This window comes from Delphinus delphis, chromosome 3, assembly GCF_949987515.2.
Source record: "Delphinus delphis chromosome 3, mDelDel1.2, whole genome shotgun sequence".
Lineage (NCBI taxonomy): Eukaryota > Metazoa > Chordata > Mammalia > Artiodactyla > Delphinidae > Delphinus > Delphinus delphis.
Window position 1 is genome coordinate 90,631,943 of NC_082685.1, and position 22,264 is coordinate 90,654,206.

Consider the following 22,264-nt stretch of genomic DNA (forward strand, 5'->3'; position numbering starts at 1 on the left):
AGGATAATAATAGGTAATGTTTGTTTATCCCATACTGTGTTCTAGACAACATAGGTTTTGTGTATAATGTAATTTTACATGCCATTTTATTTAATCCTCTTAATAATCTTATAAGGTAGTTGATACACAGAACTTGGTAAGTGGCCAAGGCATGAAATGTTTTCAGATCATCTTGAAGTAGATCTTTTTGACTCCAAAATCCAAAATCAGATCATCTTGAAGTAGATCTTTTTGACTCCAAAATCCAAAATCAGATCATCTTGAAGTAGATCTTTTTGACTCCAAAATCCCCTTCTTACCCACTGAGTTACCATCTCCTTTTCCTGAATAGAGAAGTTAGTGGCCTTTGCTGAGGCCATATTTTCTCATTTTACTGTAACTTCACAGTCCTTTGCATGACTGTGAGCAATGAATAAGAAAATGTGGTCACAGTATGTGATTTGTTAGTCCCAGGTTAATCTTTTAGAGACTAGGTTAATCTGTTTTGTTTTGTTTTTTTTTTTTTCGGTACGTGGGCCTCTCACTGTTGTGGCCTCTCCCGCTGCGGAGCACAGGCTCCGGCCGCGCAGGCCCAGCGGCCATGGCTCAGGGGCCCAGCCGCTCTGCGGCATGTGGGATCTTCCTGGACCGGGGCATGAACCCGTGACCCCTGCATCGGCAGGCGGACTCTCAACCACTGCGCCACCGGGGAAGCCCTAGGTTAATCTTTTAGAGACTATAGGTTAATAAAAAATTTCAGAAGGTGGTACAACACAAAGATACTGATGTTTGTAGCCCTAGGTTAATCTTTTCCAGACTGTATAAAAAGGTGTACAGAGGAAGCCCTTGAGCAGAAAGCTGGGTTTTAATTTCAGTGGAGTGAAATGAGTTGTAGAAATGATGTATTTTGAGGAAGAGCCTGTTGATATAAAAATATGACAACCATTATAACAAACTGTTAATATATTATCACTTTAAGAAGAATTTCACATTCAAATGAATGCCACAATTGGGGCATAGTGTATGGGCGTTTAACAAAAATCAGTGATTCGCTGTGAGATGTATTTAGTATTCTATATATATACTATATATTATAATATTCAGAGAAGAAAAATGTAGCCAAAGTTAGATAAAGAATGTTCAGAAATTCCATGCATGCTTTCAAATAGTCAACATACATATATTTACTATTAAATATTTAAAACTTCTGTGTTGTATTTGCCATGTGGAATACTTTGTAAATCATTATTCTTAGAGCTCTCACTTATGCCTGCTATCCATTGTGATTCTTCAAAATGGCTCCACTAGAAATTTTGGATAATATAATAATATTTCTCTATATATGCATTTGAATGATAAATTATATAATTATCGTGACTGAGTTTTAATTAACAAGGTAGAGTTGACTTTTACCTCCTGTTTTTCTGTCATATAGCATTGCTATCACTGAGGATGATCCACGATGGCTGGGGGCATGGTGGATTGGATTTCTCATGTCTTGGCTTTTTGCCTGGTCTTTGATAATACCTTTTTCTTGCTTTCCAAAGCACTTACCAGGTAAAAATATTTTCTTTAAAACCAGGGAGTTTTATTCCAATTCTAGGCCAATTGTTGCTTTCTACATTATTACTAAGAACCCTAGAAAATTCACTATTTTTTTTAATAGAATCTCAGTTGTCTGCCTATGCAAACTTTTGAATATCTGTCTTTATTTTAGGAAATATTGGGTAACAATCTTAATATTCATGGTTTTTCTTTATTTTCATTTAATACCCAATAAAACTGTACATATTCACCTCTTTATTAAATTTATATCTATGTGTTATCTGGAATCTTGCTTTATGTTTATGTGAGATATAATATCTTTTAAACTATTAGTTTGTATTTAGTTAGTAACTTCAAGAGCCAATCGGCTTTAAATTATTGATGTTAATTATTTATTAATGATAGTACAAGTACTTTTTTTTCAACTGTCACCAAAGTCATGCTTTTGTATACTTTTTTTTTTTTTTTTCGGTATGTGGGCCTCTCACTGTTGTGGCCTCTCCCGTCGCGGAGCACAGGCTCCAGACGTGCAGGCTCAGTGGCCATGGCTCACGGGCCCAGCCGCTCCGCGGCATGTGGGATCTTCCCGGACTGGGGCACGAACCCGTGTCCTCTGCATCGGCAGGCAGACTCTTAACCACTGCGCCACCAGGGAAGCCCTTGTATACTTATTTTCACCAAATTTCAATACTAAAAATCTGTCCTAAAAGAAAAGATTAATAGAAAAGAATATCTATTCCTTTGTCTGTGAGATTTTGTTTCTTTATAATCATGTGGTTCATATACATATCTATAGAAGTATTTTTCTCCAGGCTGAAGGCATTTAGTTGTTTCTGTTATATGTAACAGAATAGATGTAACAGGATAGATGATTAACTTCTGGAAATGGGTAGAAGAAAAGTAGGCAGAGTAGAAGTAGATGGACTCATTGATTTCTTTCTACCTTGGGCCATCCAACTTATGAGTCTATGTATTGACTGTTTTCTCAGATTTATTCACGGTACTATTATTAAAAATTAGACATGATAATAGGTAATAAATATTATTTCATCTAAAAAACATGTTAGAATTAGAGTAGAAGAGAAGCGCTTTAAACATTCTTTGTTTAATGCATAAAGGATGAGAAAGAATCATTAGAAAGCAAGAAGATAGAGTGGGTAAATTTACTATATTTTTAGGTACAGCAGAAATTCAAGATGGAAAAACTTCCCAGATTCATCAGAGTAATTCTTTACAACATACAGATGGGAATTTTGGACAAAGTTTTAAAGATTTTCCAGCTGCTCTAAAGGTAAAATAACACTGTACACAAACACACACACACACACACACACACACATACAACTATACACACATACATATGTAGATATATGTATATATTACATATATGTGTAAACAGTATATCCATACACACAAATATTATCATAATGCACTCTTGCTGGCTTATTTACTATAGTTCTAGCTCTTATAAAAACCTCTTCAGATTTAATTGTATTGTGCTTTGAGTAAATGAAAACTATTCCAGAGTAGATCGGTTGGAAGAACATGAGTTATCTTATTGGCAATATCAATATTCAGTGGTTCCGCGTTAGCATGTAGTCCATTATCCCATGCCGTTTCCCTTGTGTAATGGATGGATCAATTATCATTGAATTGTAAATGTTTTTGAGAATGCCAAACCAATATTTTTCCCTTGTGAAAGAAGTGGCGGTTAGTGGTTACTTGTTTTGAATTTGAGGTTAAAGAAACAAAAGTGTTATGGTCTGTTTTATTGAACTCGGCAGAGAAGTATTCTTTCTATTTAGCATCATAAAAGTTTTGTACATAAGGGAATTTATAATTTTACCTTTTCAAGATTTGAACTTATTTACTTTTTATTATTTTTTTCCCTCCTCAAATGAACGCCTTAACATGTTTTTACTCCATTCATCCTACTTTTTAACTCTCCTTCCTCCTCTTCCATACAGGCACATTCTTGTGTTTTGCTGAGATTGTTTATAATTTTTAATTCTAATTACTGTTATTTTCTTTTATAGTAGTTCTCTTCTATTTCATATATTTCTATTTATTCTATAAATTCTTATATGTATCAAGAGTCATTACTCACCAATGCTTTTTTTATCCTTATGTTCTCATGCTTTGAGATCTTGATTCTGATTCAGATCTCTATAGATACAGCATTTTATTGCTGGTTTTTCTCAGATAGGATGCCATCTAAGTATCCTTGAATGTCAGAATGATATTTCTGACTGGATGGATACTTTCAGATCATACTCCTTTAATTCTAGTAGTCTGTAGATGTTGTTTGGCTCTTTTCTAGTTAAATATGTTGCAGTTGAGAAGTTTCAAGTTAATGTGATTCTTAGTTATTTCTATCTGCAAATTTGTAAATTTTTTCATTTCTCTTTGATTTCAGGAAATTCACTAGTTTATTCCTAAATATGTATCATTTTTCATTAATCCTTGCTTGGAGTCCATTATCTTTTTCAATCTGAAAACTTAAATATTTTCTGCTCATTATTTTTAAAAATTATTGCATTTCTTCATTCAGGTACTTTTTTTCCTTTTGTCACTATTGTTATTCTTATGTTCGATCATCTGGCTCTGACTTCTAAGTCTCTTATCTTGCCTTTTTGTGACTCCTTTGTGTGTGTGTGTTGCTCAGTTTTATTAAACTTTTTTGCATTGAATATTCTAGAACTATACTTGGTGGTTTTTCACTTTATGGTTAAATATTGTGAAATAACTGAATCTCTACACTCCCCTCTGGTAGATTAATAAGGTTCTGAGAACTCCAGCAATATAGACCCTTATTGAAAATTGCTTAACTCTATACCTAAGGTTCTTAACTACCGAGAGCAATACTTGTGGAGCAATACCAAAAGTTTGATACTTAGAGACCACTCTCATCTTTGCTCACAGTCAATTCTTCATTTACTGGACATAGGGATTCAGAACACAATTTAAAAAAATCGAATATGGGGTAGATTTATTGTATGGAGATATATAGTAAGACTGGGGAAGAGAACTTTCCAAGCCAGCTTCTACCTCCTTTCCTGGTCCCTTGCATATGATCAAGGCACATTCACCCTGCTGATTAATCATCTGTCAATTTTCTAGGTGCTCCATGTATAAATTTTCTCAACATTGTATGTATAAAACTATTAGTGATCAGTATTTATACTTTTGTGCTAAAGAAAATGCTGAAATTTTACAAATAATTATATTGTGTGTATTTAAAATGTGCTATTTCATCATGGTACCTACCATTCTAATGCTGCATTTTGCAGTATAATCATAGTTATTCATTTGGTGAACTGTATTTTTTCTTTAGAATTTGATGAGGAATACTGTCTTTATGTGTTTAGTTCTATCAACTTGCTCAGAAGCCTTAGTTACTACTGGATTTGCTACATTTTTACCTAAATTTATAGAAAATCAGTTTGGATTGTCTTCCAGCTCTGCAGCTACCCTTGCAGGTAAAACATTTTCTTTGTTCTAGCTTAATCTAATAATCTTACTTTACCACATTAGATATTTATTAAAATAGCATAAAATTTTGGATAGCCCACTCCTTGAAGTTTAAACTTTACACTGATTTTGATAAACGTTTCCAATTTTCTGACATTAGACAATCTATTGTATGAATTTGAGAGATACAAATGCTATATACCGAGGTAAAGCGAATATATATTAATCTTAATATTCAAAACATTAATTTTATTAATCTCTTAATATAACTGTTAACTCATTTACTCATGTTGTTTCTAAATCACATGAGTGCTTTCATATGTTAAAACCATAGTACTACTTGTTTTTGATGTTTTCCAATTGTTGGTATAAATTACTGAGTATACGTGTATGTTTTCTCACTGTGTCTTCTTTCTCATTAGGGACTGTTTTAATTCCGGGAGCTGCTCTTGGTCAGATTTTAGGTGGTATCCTTGTTTCGAAATTCAAAATGACGTGTAAAAACATAATGAAGTTTGCTTTGCTCATGTCTATAACTGCACTTACACTGACTTTCGTATTTGTTTATGCCAACTGTGAAAATGAGCCATTTGCAGGTGTATCTGAATCATATAATGGGTAAATATATTTCACTGCTTTTTGATATTAAAATCAGAGTAATAAACTATGTGTGTATTTCCAAGTATATGCTTTCTTAAATAAAATGATAAGAAATTGGCTTTTTAAAAAAAATTGGAAGGCTGCTTTTCCTATGTAAGACTATGTAGTTTTTACTTTTAGTTTCAATAACTGATATCATATTAACAGTTGGATATTTTTTCAGAAAGAATTTAAGAAACAACTATTCTGTACTGAGTACTATTCTCGGGGATACAAAGATTAATATTACAGAATCTTTGTCCGTAACGGATTCAACATCCTAGGGAGAATTTCATATTATATGTTCCTATTGATTTAAATTTTAAAACTCCCTATGGTGAAATTCTCCTATTAGATGGATTGAAAATAGGCTAGTAGAGAAATTAAAATGAAGCTAAAACTAGGTGATACTAATCACTGTTGTGTTTACTTTAGAAGTTCATGTTTATTATAGAGAAATAAATAACTTCTTGTTGTTATGACCTGTAAACATATTTCTACCTATACCTGGTTTGACCATTTTATCTTTCCTTGCCTTGTTTGTTTTGCTGTGAAATCCTAAGCCACAACAGAGGATCAGGCTGTAGGACATTGCCCAGCAGTGTGTTTTATGGCCCACGGTGCTGCTTTAATTGTTTGAATATATGTGTTTGAGACTGTTGAAGGGGGTGGTGCTCCAGGTCAAGGACTCTCTAATTTTGTATTAATATGGCATTCAGATAACCTAAATAAAGGAAAAAGTTTGGTTTGAAAAGTTTGCCAGTAACAATTATCGTGATTTGTAGCTACTGTTCATGTCTGTCATTCTTTTATATTAATGAAAAATGTTCGAAAGCAATGTTTAGTCCAGCTCCATTACATTTGTTCAACAATTCATCGACTGCTTCCTCTGGCAGACTTTTATGGCAAAATTCCTACTCTAAAGGAGTTTCCAGGGTAGCAGGATAGATTGGGAAACAAAACAGTGAATGAACAATGAATTAGGTGGTGAGAGATATAAAAGGCTATGGAATTAAAAAGAGCTTTTCAGTTTCTTTAATTAGATTTAGGAATGGCTTCATGGCATAATAGAGAAATAGGGCTAAAATATCCTCTAAGTATACAAAAAGCTTGAGAGAGAAAGATTTGGGAGAGAGGGAATGGCAAAGGAATATGTTAAGCCAAAGCATAAATGCTAGAAAGTGAAGGTACCAGGCGCTTAGGTCATGTGTCTGGAAATAGTAGAAAGATACCTGGAAAGGTCGAAAGATAGATAGAGGTAAGTTGTACAGAAACTGACTGACACCTATAAACTTTACCCAAATGTACCCCAAGAAACCACTTTTTTTGTATGTTCCTTTTAGAAGTACAGAAACTTCTGGATAGTTTAATACTACTCTATCACCTTGATGCAGAGATGATGTGGATGTGAATCCATCTGATATTTTCTACCTTAAGCAAGAGTCACTACCAGATGAGTGGCCTTAGCCTAATCAGAAGGGAAAGCAAGTGAGGTGGTGTCAGTTTGAGGTGCATGTGGGGGCTGGTCATCGAGAGGTATCAAGGTCTGGGACATAGAGACAGAGCTTAATTACATACACATTCTCAGTGGTGAAAAAAACTGAAAGTGAGTATACACACATACACACGCACATTCACACACACGGGATGTGTGTGCGTGTGTGTGTAGATTCTATTAATTTTTTCAGTATTTTTTTTCAGTATTTTTTCCCTATCTGGCCTATAGCTAGAATTTCATTGCTTATCTGAAACAGCACCTTAAAGAGGCATGTCTATCAAGGAGTTGCAGTAGATTTAGGGAAATCTTTGCTTATTGTAGAAACATAATTATAGAATAATAATTTGGATTCAAATAAGACATTAATGTTTAAATTCAGCTATTCGTGATAAACATGTTTCTCATATATACATATATATATGCATAAACACACATTTATGTGTATTTTTAAAATTATATATTTTTTGTGTATAATCAAAATGATATATTTTAAATATTTTTAATATTCAATTTTTAAAAATTTAAGATTTTTATATATTAAAAATATGTATATATTAAGAAAATTTAATAAACTTCACAGGCACTGGCTATTTTCCTGGTAATAGTTTCCCCTTTACTTTATGAAATAAACCTTTAGAAAATGTGTAGGCTAAGGTGATTAAACCCTTGATAATAAAGAATATATTCTATATTTCTTTGTTTCTACTGTAGTTTGCCTCAGACTGTCTTAAATTTTCATGTTCTTAGTAATCATTTATCAATAATATGGGGATTATATATTGGAAAAATTTAATTTAAAAATTATTGTGTAGAGGCTATTTCTAGAGTTGTAGGGATAGTTTTTCTGTCACCTTATTTCTACATCTATATTGTAAACTAGATGTGGGCAGAGACTATCCTGATTGCTTTCATGAATGGAATCATGCTTGATAAAGACATCTAGCAGCAGCCTGTGGAATAGATTTGAAGACAGAGAGACTCTAAGCAGAGAGATGAATTACTTAAAATTTACTCTTTGATCACCCTTTCCTTCAAACTCCCTACTGATTTGTTCCCCATTTGTTTTATATTCTTCTCTTTAATCTGTTTCCTTCATGAGCTTCTTGTTCTCCACTTACTCCTTAGGTATCATCATTTTGCAACATAGCAGTTATCTTCTGATACTTAGATAAATCACTCATTTACTGTTTTTGATCCCCAGTGCAAGAAACTTGGCTTCATGGCTGCAGGGAATTTTATTCCTCCCTCCCTCCCTCTTCCCTTCCTCCCTTCCTTTCTTTCCCTCTCCCCGCCTCCGTCTCTCCCTCCCTCCCTCCCTGCCCTCCTTCCTCCCTCCCTTCCTTCCTCTATCTTTATCTCTACTTCTTTATTTATTTTAGATATATTTCCACCACTTTGAGTCTAGCACATGATTGGAGCTCACTACTTATTCATGAAATAAATGAACTCCCAAGACCTCTCTGTACTCTTCGACTCTTTATATGGTTGATCTTATCATTCTCAGAGTTTCAGCTACATCTATATGCAAATGGATATTAAGATACCTGGCTCCAGGCCAGATTTCTTCACCAAATTTGAGACTCTTAATCTCAATATGTATAAAACCATACCCATCACCTCTTCCCCAGAACTAGTTCTTCTCCACCAAAATGCCAAGTTAGACACTAGGAGTCACTCTTGACTTTTCCATCCTGTTCCTATCTTCAGTCAACCAAACACCAAATCTTACTGATTCTACATCCAAAATATTTCTCAAATCTGTTTTTTTTTTTAATCAAAATTCTATTTTAGTTCTCCTACACATTATCATAATTTATTGCCTAGGGTATTGTAACTGGTCCCCTTCCTCCAAATTCAAACTCCACATAGGGTTATTTCTTTAAAATGTACTTTTCACATTGCCACTTTTCAGTCTAAAATACTTGATTACTTTTTCAAAATAAGTTAAAGCCCATTGTTTTTCAACAAGGCCCATGAGGCTTTCAACAATCTGGTCCATGACTCTTTTCCAACTACATTTCCTATCACTCTCTGCCTCAGACATCATTCATATTTCTCCATATAGAATGTTATTTCTCACCTTTTGACTTTTATCAGCTTCTCTGAAGTACCCTTCGCCTTCCCCATTTACTCAGCTAACTCTTACTCATTCTCTAAGACTGATCTCAGACAGATGCTCCTTCAGACCCACTTATCTAAACTTTGGCTTGTTTTAAGTGTCATTCCTCAGTGCAGATGTATAAAATACACTCTGTTGATATCTATAACCACAGTCTATAACCATATTAGTGTATAAATTTGTGTCCACTCTACTCCTAGACTGTGAAATCTTTGAGAATGGTGACTGTCTTATCAGCTTTGTAGTCCCAATACCTAGCATAGGGCCTAGCACTTGCTCAATATATATTGGTTTAATGAACAAATAAATAAGGGATTGGAGAAGTTTCTTTGCCTAGGGTAACCCTTTATATTTTAAAAGATGTTCCTCCTATTAAGAGGCAGCATGGAACAACACCAAGCCTGGGAACCAGGAGTATTATATTTGGAAAAGAAAGAAAAGTAAATTAATTTCTCTGGGACTTAGTTTTCCCATTGATAAAGTGAGTATGCTGAAGATTACAATTGTATTCATCCTTCCAGGTTTAAAATTTCACTCACATCCCAGGGAAATTAGGCAGTGTGTGGATACATTTTGGTTGTCACAACTAAGGGGATGCTACTGGCATCCAGTGGGTAGAGGCCAGGGATGCTGCTAAATGTACTACAACCCACAGAACCAGCCCTCCCTCACCCCGCACCAAAAAAAGAAAGAAAGAAAAAAAAAGAATTATCTGGTACCAAATGAGAAACTGCTTTATTTGCTTACTCTGCCTATGTTTTTTAAATCATTGACAGACATTATATTATATAGCTATTGTTTCTACTGCCTGTCTCTTCCACAAGAAGTTAATTAAGCTGTATGTGAAAAGGCAGACATTCTGTTTGTTTTATTTGTTCAGTAATTAAATGAAGTGTTGAGTAAGTGAATAAATGATTGAATGGCAAGATATAACAATGCTTCTGAACTGTTCATTAAAAGTTATAACATAGATAATTTACCCATCTTTTATTTCTTGTTGACAGGACAGGAAAACTGGGAAACTTGATCGCTCCTTGTAATGCCAATTGTAACTGCCTGCGATCATATTATTATCCTATCTGTGGAGGAAATGGAATCCAATATTTTTCTCCCTGCTATGCAGGTTGTACAAATTCTGTTTCCAAAAGACATCCAAAGGTAACTTGTGTCTTTACCTTACTTTACCTTACTTCCTTTACCTCAATGAGGCAGTATGTTTGTGTATTTCTGATGCCCTTCCTTATCCCTCTAGTGGTGTTATGCTGTGCCTAGTCTTTCCTTCCTGGCCCACCTCCTCCATTCAGAAGCCAGGCATAAAGTTTCAGTCAAGTAAAATGAGTAAGTTCGAGAGATCTGCTATACAACATTGTACCTGTGTGAACAATGATGCATCGTACACTTAAAATTTGTTGTGTTCTTACCTTAATTAAAAAAAAAAAAAGGCCCCTGACCACTCCATATGAAAAAGATTCTTCTTCCTTTATACCTCACATTCAATTACTGTTGAAAAATCAATTTAGCAGTTCTTCACATTACATCTTTATAACATCACTTCTGTTATAGAAGTGAAATATTATTTACCTTTTTACATTGTTTTATTTTTTCTCAACTATACTTTATGTCGCTGGAAGTCAGGGAACTTCTCTTATTCTTACTGAGTACAGTGTATATAATAAAAACACATAAATATTTGTTGCTTTTAATTGATACACCATGGACACATTAAAAATATATACAGATCACTAATCTGTTCTCAAATGCAAGTTTACTTTTAGCTGTGGATTAGAATGCATATCAGGACTTCCCTAGTGGTGCAGTGGTTAAGAATCCACCTGCCAATGCAGGGGACACGGGTTCTATCCGTGGTCCGGGAAGATCCCACATGCCGCGGAGCAACTAAGCCTGTGTGTCACAACTACTGAAGCCCATGTGCTCTAGAGCCCGCATGCCACAACTACTGAGCCCACGCACTGCAAATACTGAAGCCTGCGCACTCTAGGGCCCGTGCTCCACATATGAGAAGCCACCGCAATGAGAAGCATGTGCACCGCAATGAAGAGTAACCCCCGCTCGCTGCAACTAGAGAAAGCCTGCGTGCAGCAATGAAGACCCAACACAGCCAAAAAATAAATAAAATTAAAAAAAAGAATGCATATCAGTTTACGTAAATATGATTTCTTTTTAATACAATTAAATGGTTTAAGAAAATCCAATAGAATTTTGTTGTATTACATCTACACTCTAAAGATTTTATCTTCGTTAAATTTAATAGCCTGGGAAGAAATAATATTCACATTACTAGTAGTACATAATAGGTAATGTTATGCATTAATAGATAATGTGATAACTTTAAAAAGACCTGAGGGAAATATATAATATGATATAAGAGACTACAATGAATAAGGTATGTAAGAATTATATGACAAAACAGCACAATCTTGGATATTTGAAATATGTATTAGTGAAATGGCATTCCTTTTCCTATATAAAGATAACTTTAAGATTGCAAGAAAAGATTTTTACATAAATAAATAGAAATCATTAATTGAAATAATCTGTAACAGTACTTCAGATTTATTTTAGAACTAACACAGATGTCTGTATGTGTGTGTGTGGTTATACACATTTATATGTTCATATATACGCACATAAATATATGTCTGTACATATGTATACATATCTTTAATGATTTTGTGTGTAATAAATACGTCGAACATTTATCTCAACAGAGATGTAGGATTTCATCTTTCTGCTAGGGGTAAACCAGAATGTGAGAAACAGTATACATTTTTTTTCATATTACCTAGCTTATAGACTTAAAAATAGTTGTCTAAGAACATTGAAAAATATGCCAGAAAAAATGTGGTGAATCATAGCAGACTTAATAGACTTGGTTGACGTGCAGTTTTAATCCTTGGAGTAAAACTAACTAAATAACTACCATAAAGTTCCTGTGAAAATTTAATGAAAGATTACCATGCCTTCAAACCAGTGGACATCTGGGGTTGCTTTAGTTTCAAAACAGGTTGAGAAAATTAGGTGTTTGTGTCAGTTATAAGGAATCAGATTCCACAAGTGAGCATAATACATATCATAGGTGAAGGTAAACTATTCCTTTGAGAGGCAGATAAGTAGGTAGCATTTTCCTGTATATAAAATATCATCAATCAATAAGTGCTATTGACAAACTCTAATGAGAAGATTATGACAAGGAATTAAATTAATGGAAGGGTTTTACTCACACAGCAAAATGTATAGACACAAATACCATCCTGCGCAAGGAAACCAAAATAAATGAATAAATAAGTAAATAAATAAAAAATCTAATACCCAGAGCACACTTGAAATGGTATTGGTTATTTTGACATGGTTAATTCGATATTTATATTTGTCACCAAATATTATCATCACCATTTTAAACAATAAATTGTCTTCTAGGGATTGTTTCAGAAAAGCAAGTTATTTTGACTTCCAAATTTTCTTTTTGACCTGGCTTTTTTATGTCCAACTAGTCCATGTAACAACTCATTTTTTCACAGGATCTTTTTATGAAATATATCAGATAGGCAAAATGCATTGATAATAATGTAATAAATATCTATGCACATTTTGTCACAGAAATAGAATATATTTCCTACCAGTGATCTGAACTACAAAAACAGATGTTCTAGCAGCTAGCTATATTATAGGCAAATATATACTTTTTTATGTAAGAGAGTTGTAAAGCTTCATTAAGATACAAAATACTGTTTTCAGTTTTCCTTAAAAATTTTAAAGGCTACTTTATTTCATTATTTGACATATCGGATTGCTGAGTATGTAATATTTCATTTTAGGAATGTCACCTGCATATTTGATTTTCCTGAATCAGTACCAGTGGTCTCTGGCCTTTGGGACAGTAAAAGCACCACTTCACTTTGACTTCTCTAGCTCTGCTCTGACTTTATTGAGGCCTTAAACATATAAAAAGATTTGTAGTAAGGGTGGGCTTGAGATGTAAAAAGCCTTTAAAAATGATTATGCCTAACTTTTCAAATACCTGAACTCTTTTCCTGCAAAAGTAATACTTGTGATTTTTAAACATGTTACTTTCCAACATTTCATATTATTAATTTATATGTATACATATATGTGCATATATATGTGTATATATATATTAAATAGTTAATATGTTAATAAAAATAGCCTTCAGGATAACATAATAACTTCTAGTTTTTGATTATCATAAATATGCCATCTTAAGAAGGATCCAGTTTGCTTTTGGTAAAACAATTCAAAAAGTTCAGAAAATTATAGTAAAAAGGTTTAGTTGAAAGTAGTTTTTTTTCCCTCAAACTCTTGTAATGTATTAGTTAATTTACTGTGGCAATTGTTAAAATTAGAGTGTTAGTTCTTTCAAACTAGCATAAATAGTGAGATTGTCACTATGCATGCTTTTCTTTGTGTCCTAATAATGGAAAAGAAGAAAATTAGGAAAACTATTTGAACAATTGTGATCTATTGAAAGCAGCCTAGAATGTGTGAGATCATCTAATTGTTATATTCTTGTCAATTTGTTTTATAAGACATGAATCAATAACAGGTTACAAGTTAAAATAATGGACACAAAAGTCAAATACAGATTATTCTTTGTGACTATGGCCCCTTGTTTTCACTTGCTTGATTTCTTAAGGGTTATTACTGTTTCTTATCACTATTTGATGTGTATGAATTAAGACTGTGTAAGTGTTTGCCATGTCTAAAACTCACATAATTTGCAATGATAAAATATGTTTTGAAGATAAGCACTTTTAGTATGTTTATGTCTAATATTTCCAGGTATATTATAACTGTTCATGTATTGAAAGAAAAACAGAAGTAACACCTACTCCATCAAGTTTTAGTTTTGAAGCTCAAGCTGGGAAGTGTTCGAGTCAATGTAAAAACTTGCCTGTATTCCTTGGCATTTTCTTTGCTGCAATTGTTTTTACCTTCATGGCTGGTACTCCTATAACTGTGTCTATCCTAAGGTATGTGTTATATTGTGAAATTTGCCATCCCTAAGCCAACATGTTGAATGAAAAAAAATGGACTTAGGGATTTATTTGGGGTTTATATTGACTGTTGGTTCCAATACTAATTCAGCCCTTACAAGATCATTAGTTCTGTGGCATTGGGAATGCTACCTCATTGAACCCAAGATGTTTGAGGCTTTAACAAGATCATGGTTGTGAAAGTGTCTTAACATTGCCTACTGGGCATGTACTCGATGCTAGTTTCTCTGCTTCTTTCATGAGGCTTCGGTTGTAAGCTGGAGTTATAATCATTTGCATTTGAGTATGATGGAAATGGCAGTGCATTCCACATGTGTCAGAATCAGAATGATGTGCATTCTGTCTTATACAGTAGGTGCTGTGATATTAAACCTTCCTGTAAACAGTAAAATATGCTGGCTCTCCCCTGGCTCTTCAGTGTTTTGTGCTTTCATTGGCTCTTCTTCCTTCCACACCACTTTGTAAAAATATTTCCTATTTGCCCTTCCGTAAGCTCATCAGCCTTTCGATATCTTTCCTAACAAACTAGGTTTTTCCGTCTTCAATTTTTGTTCCTTGATACTCACTACTTTTTCACATACTTTTTGACAAACAGAAGCTTCAGAGATTTTGTCTAAAAACATTAAGTAGTCTGTTAACATAACACCTATTACATCTATGTCACTTTTTACCTACATATATATTTTTTTAAAGACTACTTGATCTCTTCTATCTCCCATCTAACTCTCTTGTGTGCCAACATCATGTCTCATTCATCTCTGACAGTTATTACTTAAAGAAATATTGTTGAATCAAATTGAGCATCAGAAATTGTTTTACACTACCTCAAATTTGTAACCGTAACTCACAGGTATGATTTCTATCTCAAAGTTAATAAGAGAATAAGAATTATTTGCTTGCAACTTAAGCCATATGACTTGTAACTTATGGGATAGTCAAATAGAAGTCTTGTTAATGAATGTCCTTTCTTCTTTACATTTGCTAAAATTCATACATATTCAATACATTTGTTAAAACTCATTTGACTCCTTTTTGGTATTATTTGCAGTATTTTAGTTGAGATAACATTTTTCTTCTCTTATAATTCCAGAAAGGTTGAACTGTATATAAGCTGTTATAAATAATTTGTTTATTTCATGTGTGTAGTATTTGCTTTAATCTAGAAATGCTAAGCTGTTACAAAAATGAATTTGCTCAAAGAGTAAATACACTATACAACCATTTTTTGTCTTATATGCATTTAATATATCCAGGTGTGTTGATCAAAAGCAGCGGTCTCTAGCATTGGGAATACAGTGTGTGTTGCTTCGATTATTAGGTATGCCATTTTTCTTAATGCATTGGTAACTGTTGGTTACTTTTATTCATTACTGTTATTGATTTATTCACTTACAGTATGTGCCAAGAAAACAATTAGTTTAACTGCAGTGGAACTGCAATTAGTTTCTGCAATTGTCATTGAAGAGAGCTGTTTTTCACTATTCAAGATGTAGTATTATTTATATATCACATAGGAAAATAATGACTTTACTTTTCACCTACCTGATTGGTTAACTGTTGTTTCCAATTCTGTAGCAAATATAACCCTAAAGAGTATATTATATTTATTTAAAATATAACATATTATCATCAGCACATTTCTAATAGAGCAAGTAAAAGACATAATTTTTTTTCTAGTCATATAAAACCCATCACCAACATAAATTATGATAAAATCTTATTTATAACTATTGTAATTCCCTTTCCTCTCTGTATTTAACTCCATTTAGGACATAATTATGTTACATTAGCATTGAAAAATGATGAATTTATATGTTTCAATAAAAACTGTGCTGTGAATATTGTATCTAGTTAAGAATTGATGGAAGAAATAATTTATGCCAGAAAATTTTTAAGGTTCCAGATGTAGGAAGAATAATAAGGCAGAAACATGTCTTACGCGTAATTATATGTGTGTATAATTTTATGAATAATATTATGAATAATATTAATGAATAATATTATGAATAATATTAAGATTATTTATAAAAATAAAAATCAAAAGCAGGAAATATTAAGAGATCCCCTAGACCAAGTTTTCAATTTTTTAGATGAGTAAATTAAGGACCTGAGAGATTCAGGGATTTGCCCATAGTTGCACAATTAATGGTGAACTAGGCATGTTAGTGTGAACGTTTGTGTGCATGTACATATGTACATTCCCATGCACATCTATGTCACCGAATGTATGTATATATATATATATAAATATATATACACACCCACATTAGTTTACATGCACATGCACACACACCCGCACACACACGCATAATATATATGCTGTAGTTTAGGAGACTTATTCTGTGCATCAATAATTTATTTTTATTTTTTTAAAGTATAATAGCTAATTTCAAAGACATTTATTAAATTAGAAAAGCAGTGAATTAGAATATTTACTTAACTAAATATTAACCCAATACATGACAGAGACGTTTATTAAAATAATTTCTTGAATTGATTAGAAATATATAACATGTATAATTATTTTAGAATGTTTTATCTGCGTTTCTTTATATTCCTATTACTTGTACATGAACGGATTGATTTGCATATGGGCAGATTAATACCTATATTTATATAAAATATATACATAATCATATATAAAATTGTAATTATAAACTATAATATTCACTTATGTGTATATATATATATATAAAATCACTTATATATAATCTTCACATGTAATTCTTCTAGGCACAATACCTGGGCCTATTATATTTGGCATCACAATAGACAGCACATGTATTCTCTGGGATATCAACGAATGTGGAATTAAAGGAGCTTGCTGGATTTATAATAACATCAAGATGGCCTATATGCTAGTGGCCATAAGTAAGTGGTGACTTATTGATATCTTTAGAGTAAATGGATTATGTCAAGAGAAAAAAAATCTTATTGTTACTTACTTAGGTTTTGAAATATTCAGTCCATGCTTTTGGATTATCCTATGGTCCTGAAGCCAAGATCATTTATCATAGCATATTATAAAAGGTCTTAACTGGAGTCTGCAAGGCTCAGTCTAAAATAGAAGAGAGTAACATTTAGCTTTCATCATATCACATATCATATAATTTTCTTTTAACAACTTCTTTCAAACTTTTTTTGGAAAGTATAACAAAAAGCTAAAAGAGAATTCTAAGAAACTGAAACGATTGTCATTTAGGCACCTGGGCTTTGGAAAGCACACAGAGCTGCGGTAGGGAAGTATTTTCTGGCTCTAAGGCACGTTGTAAGAAACCTTTTTATGGTTTACAAGGTTAGCCATGACGTTTAACCCTTTTTGCCTTTGGTAGTCTGTCTTCCATAGTCTTGGTTAAGCAATCAATGAAAATTAAGAATAAGGAAATAGATCAATGCATCTAGTTTGAAAGAGTATGATAAAATTTAAAATTTAAAAAAACAACCTAAGAAATTAGAGTATTTAAAAATAGAGAAATTCTAGGTATAAATACACACACATACAGAGTTGACCCTTGAACAACATGGGTTTGAACTGCTCAGGTCAATTTATAAGCAGATTTTTTTCAATAAATATGTACTACAGTTCTGCACAGTCTTCAGGTTGGTTGAATCCGCCATGTGGAACCGCAAATAGAGGGCAGTCTGTAAAGTTATATGAGGATTTTTGACTGTATGGGTTGCCGGTGCCCCTAACCCCTGAGTTATTCAAGAGTCAACTGTGTGTGTGTGTGTATGTGTGTATTTAAAATAATGTGTGATTGTGGTGTGATTATTTTCACACATGTATCAAGATAGCTTGTTTCTCCTACATGTGTTTAAATCCATAGTATGCTGTCTGAATTTATAATGACAGAATAATAAATTATCCACTGAAGAAATAAATATATAAATCTAGCAAAATAATGAGAAGATAAATATTGACTAGAATAGGCAAAATTAATCTTCCCATCACTTTTACCAGTTAAAAAACATTTTTTATTCAGTGTATTTTTATGCTTAAAAATTTATTTAATTGGTTATGTTTGTACTTTTTGACCAAAAAATATAGATAATGAATTGTTCCTTTACCTACTCTGTAGTGAATATGAGAATTTTTTTCCCCAAAACATATATACCTTTAAATATTCCAAGAACATTGTAACTGTAGTACCTATGTAATTGTTCTTCTTATAAATCTAGAAATGCTTAGCGCAGTGAGTATGCCTGTTTTCAAATACACAGTTTGAGTAAAATATTAATGATTAACACAAATTAGCTACTGCAAAAACCATATTGTGAGGTCATTTAATTTATTTGGCTGGCACTTTGATGCTTGTACTGTGACCAGAACTAGTTTTTCTTCAAATAACTGAGCTTAAAATCAGAGTTCTTTGAAGACAAATTGAAGCCTGTGAAGAGTATTGAATGTTATATATTCCCATAGAGGCTTTCTTTTAAGAACTCCAAAGCCTTTTTTATTTTTAGAATTACTTTTCATCATGGACATGAAAATGTTGCAACTTATTATTCAGGTTCAAGGATGTCGTAAGCTATTTTTCCTTGGTTAAGAATGTATTATTGTAACCAAAAATAGAAGAATTATTGTACATTTTCATTGTTTAGAAAGAAAATAAGGACTAGTTCATTGAATTATGGACAGATGTTCTATTGAAGAATATCAACCTTCTCACTAAAGTTTTAAAAATTTAAAACATAAAACTAATTGCTTATATACTTCTCTTTCAGTAGTGAGTTTCTACTCATGAAGAATTTTTCAATGAGAATTAATTTTTGTAATAATTAAAGGCCCAAATGCATGATTAATATTTGTTTCTATATTTAGGTGTTACTTGTAAAATTATCACCATTTTCTTCAATGGGCTTGCAGTCTTTTTGTATAAACCGCCACCATTAGGCACGGATGTGCCATATCAAAATCAGAATTCAGTTGTGACTACGGTTTCATTAGAATGTGATCTCAGCGAAGCAGGGAATGATGGGTAAAACAGCAAAAAAGAAGATTGAAAATTGGCCTCCATCTGTAAGAATACACATTGTCACTGCAGCATTAACTATACAATATGGATAATCATATTTTAAAAATTGATATTTTATAATTAAATGTGTTTTCTGTATATGTATGGACTCTTAATTTGGTTTTGTTTTAATATAAGAAACAGACCTGTGCCTTCAAGGCCCATCAGAAGCCTCAAAACACACACACACACACACACACACACACACACACACACACACACATATACACACAGAGATACATCTAGGTACGAAATCCCCAACTAATAAACTATACTAGAAACATAAAACCAATGATTAGTTAAAAGTTTACATTTTAAAAACAAAGTGATGTTTCTATCCCTCTTACAACTTGTCTTATCTTAATTATCATTGCCAATAGTTTGGGCTTTTTTAGAAAATTTATGGTGTAAAAATTTAAATTCATCAAGTTTATGTTCGAAGTTTCAAGAACTGTTATTGAAAGACCATGAATTTAAAACCATCTAAATAATATTATTTGATTTTAAATATACATATACTAATCTGTCCTGGATTTATTACAGAAAGTTACTGAACTATTAGAATATTGGTTAATTACCTTCTTTGTGTCCCAGTACATAGTGAATTCAGAAATATTAGCATTGTATGCACATATCTTCACTTTAACTCAAGAATTCCAGAAAGTGATTTGTTGATATTGCTGATTTTTAACACTTACCTCTTATTACTCTATGATAGTTTTATTCAATTACATGTCTTCCAGAGGAATGTGCCAGCTTCAGTAAAGAAAAGTGCCAATTAGACAGGAAAAGATCGCTTTTTTTTAAATGGCTTACATGCATTTTATTGATATTCTTTGAAAAGATTTCTTAATGAACTACTGATCAATGTTTGTATACTCAGTACTTTAACTTTTCTCATTTTCAAAACTGATCACCTTTAACTTTTCTCATTTTAAAAACTGATCACCTAGTACATTCCTTATAGCACTTCAGTAGTGCTTTGCTCATAGTAGGCATGTATTATTGTTGTTTGATTAAAACATTGAACTCTACTCTTTAACTGATCCACTTATTTAAAGATTAAGTATTTCACATATATGATAACATTATAATTCCATTTTTTCAGATCAGACTTAGGCCAACTTTGTCTACTCAGAATGTGGAGGAGATAGATCAGTGAACATCAGTAAAAATAACTGCTACCTGGTCAAGAATTTTACTGATTAAAAGAAGTGCTGAAGTTCATACCCATTTGAAATTTCATAAAATACGGCTACTAATTTAATAAGATTCATTATCAGCTTTTTCCTAGGTTAGCTTTTTACAAGTAGTGTTTTATATACACTGTGATCAGAATAACAAACAGAGTAAAGGCCTGATAGGAGACCAGGATCAGAAGCATTAGTACTTCACAGAGTTTAGGAGATTATGTTTGGTGGTAATTAGTGGCCAGTGATGATTCAAGAAATGAGTAGCATTTATAAATTGAAATGCAAGAAGGAATGCATTAGAGTTAGGCAAGCAAGCACACTTGAATATTAGAGAATTACAGGAGCAGTGGGTCAGGAATCAGAGGGACAGACCTACTTAAACCAGGAACATATAAACACCAGAGGTTGAAGCCAGAGGGGTGGTCAAAAACCCAGGTATTTGAGAAGCAGGAAATTCATAACAACCAAAGAGACAGTTCAAGGTAGGCAGGGGAGCAAACACGTGATACCTCAATTCAGAAGCAGTCTCCCTCCCACCCAGACGGACACATTTTAAATTCCTCTTCGAGCCAAGGCTAAAAGGAGATTTTAGGCTTTCTATATCCTATACGTGAAAGCAGGGAATTGAAACATTTTCTAGCTGTAAAATAATGGCAAATCCTCAGGAACTCATTATTAGAGATGTGAAACAACGAAAGAGAGGAAACAATAATTATAAAACATAGTAGTCTAAAGCCACTTAATTTAGAGAAAAGAAAAAAAATCACCCCACTCATAGATATAGTTCCATGAATAAGTCACTAAATAATTGGCATTCATAATGATTTTCAGTTACCAAGGGTTTCACTGTATTCAGCATACTCAATTTTAAAGATGATAAACATTTTTACAAAGCTTTAAATGAAAATGATTAAAGTGAAAATAATTTTGGCACTTGAAAGAAGTCAGACTTTTATTTATAACATACATATTTACAAAGAATACCTCCTCTTATGATAGGGCAGTATAGACACTACTGTAATTTATAAACATTGTTTATACTTTTGGATTTACCTAGATTATATGAGTTGGTATTATGCTACTTTTAGAACATAATTTTTCATAATATGTATTTTTCACAGTTTATAATGATTTTTAAGTAAGTTTGAATCTGTAAGTTGACTATGGTGATTTTTGTACATAATTGGATATATGTCTTAAAATTTAACATTTGGATTTTCTTAATTGTAGGAAATACAAATGTAAAGCTCTTATACATGGAAATAACAGTATATAATTGTTTAGCTATGTAAAGTGACAGAAAATACAAGTAAAATTTTGGCTTTTATTTTTTTCAAGATTTTCTTTATTATAAATAATTAGTAAAATGTATATATATATTTTTAAAATATCAAAATGTTTGTATTAGTTTGTTTTAAGTGTTTAACCTTATTAAATGTCACAGATTTTGAAATATGATTTGTCTCTGTTTATGTATACACATACATTTGATGGTTGGGAGAGGGAAAATCAGTGTACTTTTGAAGTCGGTGAATGTAATTTAATTAATCCAGTGATTTCTGCCATCTCAATCGATGTATTTAATTCAATATAAGCCATTCATTATGAAATATAGTCTAAAATTCTTTCATCTAACATTTTCCATGTAAGACAGATGAATATATAGGATTTATATGAGTAGGATATGTGTTACAGATGGTTTATTGTGAAGTATCTGACACCAAAAGTAATGTGTCTTGGAAAGGTTATATTTAATTCATCTTGGGTTATCA

At 32.4% G+C, this 22,264-nt stretch overlaps 1 protein-coding gene across 2 annotated transcripts in view; it reads left to right on the forward strand.

Moving 5' to 3' along the window:
* SLCO4C1 (solute carrier organic anion transporter family member 4C1) overlaps positions 1-22,016 on the forward strand; it is a 63,014-nt gene extending 40,998 nt beyond the window's left edge. For both annotated transcript variants that reach the window (XM_060009103.1, XM_060009104.1), the window contains 9 exons: positions 1,415-1,536; positions 2,703-2,815; positions 4,859-5,003; positions 5,418-5,613; positions 10,256-10,409; positions 14,070-14,260; positions 15,538-15,602; positions 17,018-17,155; positions 19,107-22,016. In XM_060009103.1, coding sequence (XP_059865086.1) covers positions 1,415-1,536; positions 2,703-2,815; positions 4,859-5,003; positions 5,418-5,613; positions 10,256-10,409; positions 14,070-14,260; positions 15,538-15,602; positions 17,018-17,155; positions 19,107-19,267 — 1,285 coding nt within the window. In that variant the 3' untranslated portion in view covers positions 19,268-22,016. The remainder of the gene's footprint in view (positions 1-1,414; positions 1,537-2,702; positions 2,816-4,858; positions 5,004-5,417; positions 5,614-10,255; positions 10,410-14,069; positions 14,261-15,537; positions 15,603-17,017; positions 17,156-19,106) is intronic.
* Positions 22,017-22,264: the final 248 nt, after the last annotated feature.